The sequence below is a fragment of the Eriocheir sinensis genome, chromosome 41 (genome assembly GCF_024679095.1).
Source record: "Eriocheir sinensis breed Jianghai 21 chromosome 41, ASM2467909v1, whole genome shotgun sequence".
Lineage (NCBI taxonomy): Eukaryota > Metazoa > Arthropoda > Malacostraca > Decapoda > Varunidae > Eriocheir > Eriocheir sinensis.
The window spans coordinates 4,626,920-4,633,764 of record NC_066549.1 but is presented as its reverse complement, the minus strand read 5'-3'; the positions used below and the strand labels follow the sequence as shown (position 1 = coordinate 4,633,764).

Below are 6,845 nucleotides of genomic sequence, written 5' to 3'. Positions count from 1 at the left end.
TCTTTTTTTTCTGGGGGGGGGGGTCGTCTGCTTCTTTTGTCCCTTTTAATCCCTCTTTCTTTTGTTTTTGTCTCCGCTTTTGTCCCTCTATATATTATTATTTTTTTTTCTCATTTGGCCCTTTAAATAGTTACTTTAAATATTGTAGTTAGTTCTCTCTCTCTCTCTCTCTCTCTCTCTCTCTCTCTCTCACACACACACACACACACACACACACACACACACACACAATGCAGGAAACTGAGCCTTGGCAGCAGTGAGGGCAGGCTCTGCCGTGCAAGGGGCGGCGGCCGCAACCAGCTCATTCTGTTGTAACTGCCGCCGCCACGTTCAACATAACATTTGTCAAACATTTAAAATAAAATGGAGACAAAAGTAGTGAGCAAAATGTTCCCTAAAGCCTTCAGCAAGCACAACATCCGACGCGCCGTGCTCGGCACCTGCGTCGTGCTGGCCGCCGACGGCGGCGCCAGCGGCGGGGCGCCGCCCCGCAAGGTGACCATCACCCTCCTTCGGCGTCGGGGGTGCTGGCGAGCCCTCAGCTCGCGGGGGGTGGCCGTCTTCGCCTTCCCGGAGGCGTCCGGGCCCTTCTCCGTCACTGCCCCGCTGGACCTGGAGTACCTCTTCAGGTGCAGCGGGAAACCAGACGCCGCAGCCACGCAGATCAAGATCTGTGTGGCGTACTGCCGCGGTGCAACTCGCAAGGCCCGCGTTAGCCTGGAGGAGTTCCTGGAGGCGCTGCTGCATGGAGGCCGACCTGGCAGCTTCTACTTGTACATCTACGATGACAAGGTCGGCCTTCAGCTGGTCAGTCAGCAATTCCAGGCCCTTCCCACAACATGGCCACTGGAACAGAAGCCCGGCAAGGGTAAAATGGCCATGTATACTGATGGAAACACTGATGCCACCTACAACGAATGGCAGGTTTACCTGGAAAAGGTATTTTCGATGGAAGATGACAAAGAGGACACTGACAACGATGGCACCTACTACGAATGGAAAGTTTACCTGGAAAAGGTGTTTGCGGTGGAAGATCATGAAGCAAACACCGATAATGACGATGACACCTACAGTGAACAGAACGATCTCCCGGAAAGGGTGTCTCCGGTGAAAGATGATGACTTTGACGAGGCGGCGCACGAGGATGGGGAAGCCTGTGATGTCGCTGCCGCAGAAGAGGAGGAAGCCTCTGATGTTCCTGCCGCAGAAGAGGAAGAACTCACTGATGTCGCTGCCGCAGAAGAGGAGGAAGCCTCTGATGTTCCTGCCGCAGAAGAGGAAGAACTCTCTGATGTCGCTGCCGCAGAAGAGGAGCAAGCCTCTGATGTTCCTGCCGCAGAAGAGGAGCAAGCCTCTGATGTTCCTGCCGCAGAAGAGGAGCAAGCCTCTGATGTTCCTGCCGCAGAAGAGGAAGAACTCACCGATGTCGCTGCTGCAGAAGAGGAGCAAGCCTCTGATGTTCCCGCCGCAGAAGAGGAAGAACTCACCGATGTCGCTGCTGCAGAAGAGGAGCAAGCCTCTGATGTTCCCGCCGCAGAAGAGGAAGAAGCCTCTGATGTCGCTGCTGCAGAAGAGGAGCAAGCCTCTTATGTTCCTGCCGCAGAAGAGGAAGAAGCCTCTGATGTCGCTGCTGCAGAAGAGGAGCAAGCCTCTTATGTTCCTGCCGCAGAAGAGGAGGCACCCCGGCGTGCAGAAGCCTCTCGGGGCGGTACGAGTGCCACAGACAGGGAGGTTTCCCTTCAGGGCGAAGCCCCACCACCAGTGACCGTCCCTGCCGCCCCCACCACAGCGTCCCACGCCTACCGCAGCCTCACCGTGCCTCAGAGATTCATCTCCTGCCTCGTAGGACCCAGTGACCGCCAGCTGGAGGACCTGCAGCGGAGCCAGGGCGTCAGCATCGTGCGGGTCAGGCGAACCCTGCACATCAAGGGCGACAGGGACGCTGTCCTGCGGTGCCACCGCCACATGCGGGACGAGATCGCTGAGTGGCGGAGGCGAGAGTCCGCTGAGGCTCAGTAAGCGACTCACAGACATGCCTGTGACTCGTGCGGCCGTATTACTACAGTAGTTCATAGCATTTCTTATCATTTCTTGTCTTTCTTATCAATGTAGATATTCTGTTGTTGTTGTTGTTGTTGTTGTTGGCATACCCACCTCCCAGCACGATCACACCAGATCAATCGGTTTTGTTGAGTCATCGTGATCCGGTTTCAAGTTTCGGGTGAAGGCGCTGAACGGAGCGGCTCAGAGCCAGGATGAACTAGACATTGTACGACTGGGCGGGGAAGTGGCCGACGGGGCCAATATCGTGAGTGCAGTATTCTGAGTGTAGGTAGGAACATAATTATTGATTAAGCGACACTCCCCTAAGCAGGTCTAGGTGTGAGAGGGATTCAGGAGTCTTAGTGAGCTCTGATCTCCGTCCCAGCGCACAATGCATTCAGGTATTCATTTTTTGTGTGATTTCTCCGTCATCGTCATTCTCATCTTTATCATACACTCGTTCTCCTTTCTTCGCTTTTCTGTGACCTGGATTCATTGCTATTTCCATCCATTCAGCCTCTTTTCCTCCTTTCTCGTATTCTCTTTCGTTTTTCTCGTCGTATCTTTTTTTCCGCTATGTCTTGATTACCATTCTCTTTTACGTTCCATTTTTAAATGTCATTTTTTTTATATCTATATTTTCCTCCTAGATTGTGCTCTTCCAAGCCTTTTCTTCCTTTCTTGTTCTTTCATTCATCGTTATTCTCGCTTTTCAAGACCCTGTCCCTGCTCCATCACTTTTCAGCACTTGCATGGTCTGGGTGTTAGACAAAGATGCTGATCAAAGTCGTTGCGGAGCATCTGTTGGCGACATCAATGTCACTAATCTTGTTTTTACTGACGATGCTGTACTTGTGGAATCGCTGAGGGTCCTGGTGATGGCTTTCGAAGTGCTGCATAAGGAGGCGAAGCCTCTGGGACTGAAGGTCTCCTGTTTCAAAACCAAGTTCCTGTCGTTTGGAGGCTTGCTGAATGACAGTCTAGTCCGTTCATGCATGTGGTGAGGATGTCGAGGTCACCAAACACTTCACATACCTTGATAGCGTATTGCATAACAATGGTGGGTCTCACCAAGAAGTCACTCGACGGATTGGCTGGCCCTCGGTGTTTTGGACTCGCTCAGTATGAGTATATGACGTTGTCGATATCTATGTAGGCGGTCAAAGATTCGAATCCTTAAGTCGCTTGTGCCCCCTGTCTTACTGTATGGCTGTGAGACATAGACACTGAATAGTGACTTGGAGAGGCGTGTCGTTGCTTTTGGTACCAAGTGCCTTTGCAGGATCATGGACTATCGCTGGAACGACTTCGTGTCGAACCAGCGACTACTCCGTGAAACTGATTCGAAGCCAATTACCAGCTTAGTCCGTGAACGCCAGCTCCGGCTATATGGGCACGTGCCGCGCCTCCTGGACGTCGATCCTGCTCAGTGTTGTTTCTGTACGAGACAACCCTGAGTGGTGGAGACCAAGGGGACGCCCACGTAACTCATGGTAGGGGCAAGTCAACCGATCCTGCCGGGAAGGACTTGGGAAGGACATGGCATCTGGGTGGGAGCTTGCTCGGGAGGACCGCCGGACGTATAGGCGGCGACTGAGTGAAACGACGCGCCCCCGGGCGTATGCTCCCCATTAATTAGTTAGTTAGTTATCTTTCTCAAGTCGTCCTCATCGCCTCTTGCTCTATCCTTGCTTTCTTCTCATCTCTCGAATTTATCTGTATATTTCACGTTGATCTTTGTTTTAATGTTATTTTTACTACACGCCTCATTGTTCCTGCAGTGTTTTCTCTCCTATAAACATTGTCACGTTGGTCTTCGTTTTAATGCTATTTTCACTACACGCCTCATGCAGTGTTTTCTCTCCTATTCTTTCTTTCCTTCTTTTTGTGCCCTTTTCCTCGTTCTCACGTCGTCCTCATCTCCTCTGGCTCCATCTTCGCTGCGGGCCACCTAATGTAAAAAGTTTCTCCCACGACACATCATCGCTGAAGCGGAAACTAATACCTTCCCGTAATTTTTCCCTCACCCCCCGAGGCGCAGAGTGTCTGTCGGGCCAGCTCCTCTTGCGGCGGCGGGGTGCTCTTATGTATTATGGCAATTATTATATTATTAAAGCGGGAGAGTGCAGTTGGCAGGAATAAAGGGCGGCGGTAGGGGAGGCCAGGGCCGGGAGGAATGGAGAGAGGGAGGGAGGGTGCGACAAAGAGGAGAACTGAGAGAGAGGGAGAGGGTGAGGAGGGGGAGTGGGTAGGTGAAGTGGTGGCGCTTGTGAAGTGTACAAGGGAACTATTTGGAAAGGGACGGTGAAGGGAGGGAAGGAGAAGAGAGAGAGTGGAGGGACGGAGCGAAAGGAGAGAGAGGCAGTAAAAGGAAAAAGGAAAGCAGGGAAAGGGAGAAAGGGGAAGGAAAGTAAAGGGAAAGCGGAAGGGAATGGGAAGAAAGGAAAAGAAAAAAAGGGAAAGCTGGGGAAGGGAGAAAGGGGAAGGAAAGTAAAGGGAAAGCGGAAGGGAATGGGAAGAAAGGAAAAGAAAAAAAGGGAAAGCTGGGGAAGGGAGAAAGGGGAAGGAGAGGAAATGGAAACAGGAAGGGAAAGGGAAGAAAGGAGAAAAGAGAACAGAAAGTAAGGAAAGGGAGGAAGGGAAAGAAAGTACAGGGAAAGCATGGAAGAGAGAATAGAGGAACAGAGAGAAGGGAGGAAAGGGCAGCAAAAGGAAAAGGAAAGATCAGAAAAGGGAGAAAGGGAAGGAGAGAGGAGGGAAAGCATGCTGGAATAGTAACGATGGAATGAAAGACAGACGAAACGAAGGGAATTAAAAACAACGGAGGAAAGGGAGGGAGGGGAAAGAGAAAGATAAAGAGAACGAGGGAAAGGAGGAAGCCAGAGAGAAGAAAAAGAAAAGAGAAACATGAAAGAAATGGATACGATGGAATGAAAAACGGATGGAACGAAGCGAATTGAGAAAACAAAAGGAAGGAAAGGGAAGGAAGGGAAAATAAAGAGAGAGAGAGAACGAGGAAAAGGAGGAGAAAACCAGAGGGAAGAAGAGAAAGAGTGAAAGCAAGGAAGAACGTAAAAGTTGGGATGAAGAACGAAACGGAATGAAGAGAACGGAAAAAAGGGAGGGGAAAAGAAAGAAAAAGAGAGAAAACGAGGAAAAGGTGGAGGAGAAGGGCGGCCGAGGGAAGGCAGGCAGGAAGGAGAGGGCTGGAGCTGTAAAGGGGATGCTGCAGAGGGGAGTCTGTGTAGTGGCGGGAGTTGAGAAGTTAGTGAAGTCAGAACTGGAGGGAATAGAGTTGGACCACGGTGGGAAGGAATAGGGAGAGCAAAGACGACGGGGCTCCGAGTCTTACGAAAAGGAGGAAAGGAGACATGAAAGATGGAGCAGAGGAGATAGCGAACAGTAACCAGGGAAGAGAATAGCGGTCGTAGATAGCGTGAGGGAGAGGAAAGGAAGGAAAAGAACGACGAATGTAACGAGGCATTGGTAGCAGATGCAGCCAGATTTTGAGTCCTGCCGCTCGCTAAAAATCCTTGTCGGAAGTCTCATATCGCAACTCTCGCCAGCCAACCAGCCTTCCTCGGTGATTTTAAGAGTTCTTCAAGTTTTCTCTTCCGTCTCCGCTTTTTCATTTTTGTCCCCCTCCCTTATTTTTCTTCTCGTTATCTTCGCCCTCCTCCTCCTCCTTCTATTTCTTTTCTTGATCCTTGTTTTCATTCTCCTTATCCCCCTTTTTCTCTTCGTTCTTTTCCTCCGCCTCTGTCTCCTCCTCCTCCTCCTTCTTCCTCTTCTTCTTCTTCTTTTTCTTCTTCGTCTTCTTCTTCTTCTTCCTCTTCCTCTTCCTCCTCCTCCTCCTCCTAGAAATTATCGGCGTCACTTTTTCTTTCCCTTCCAGTAACTGACTTGGTATAGGGTCCGCGTCCTCTCCTTTATGGGGGTTCGCCTTAAATAAGAGGGTCAGGAACAGACGGACTCCACCCAAGCGGTTGTTTTTATACCTACGAGATGGTCGGGAGAACAGTTCCCCTCCTCAGCACCAATACTTTCGTAGCGGGTGTTTTTAATCTTACTCTCATCCGCCGTTTTCCTTTTTTTCTGCCTTCGTATTTGTATTTTTTCATGGTTATAGAATTTTGAACATGCTAACTTTATCCCTGTCATTTTTATTCAGATGTAAGACTTTAGTTAGAGTCGATTGTAGATATATTAGATAGTATAAAAGATAGTATGGAAAATAGCATAAAAAAGTATGATAATGTGAAAGTTAGATAGTACGATAACTAGCTGATTTTTATTTTGGAAGGGCATGCTTACCTTTTTATAACAGTACACGACTTTATAACTCCACGCCCATGAAGACAGCATGTAGGTGTCACTTTTATTTCCCGTTAATTCTCGCGGCTTGGAACGTACATATCATAATAATAAAGAAAAAGAACAAACATTGAGGGAAACGCTTGAAGAGACATAAGGAAAACTGGCACTCTGGTAAATAGCGGGATATACTCAGCATCCTTAACTCATGTAGCTGTAAGAGGAGAAGAAAAACAGAGCAAAAGTAGAAACGCAGTGGAGGATTACGAAGATCAGGAAGAGTAAGGGGAAGGAAAGAAGGCAAGATTTTCCCTCATTATTTTCTTCATTCTCAAAGATTCGATTAAAACACGTATCCTAAATGTTTAACAGGAAAAAAACCCGAACAAAAACAGGAAGAGTAAGCAGGCAAGATTTTTACCCCCATTACTTTTTTCATTCTCAAAAATTCGATTAAAACACGTATCCTAAATGTTTAACAGGAAAAA

General features: G+C 49.0%; 1 protein-coding gene across 1 annotated transcript; it reads left to right on the top strand.

Annotated features, from left to right (window-relative positions):
• The first annotated feature begins 329 nt into the window (after nt 1-329).
• LOC127009743 (uncharacterized) lies at nt 330-2,019 on the top strand. Its single transcript, XM_050883122.1, has 3 exons — nt 330-939; nt 1,018-1,379; nt 1,809-2,019. The coding sequence occupies exons 1-3, from the start codon at nt 364-366 to the stop codon at nt 2,017-2,019; spliced, it is 1,149 nt and encodes a 382-aa protein (XP_050739079.1). The 5' UTR covers nt 330-363.
• The last annotated feature ends 4,826 nt before the right edge of the window (nt 2,020-6,845 follow it).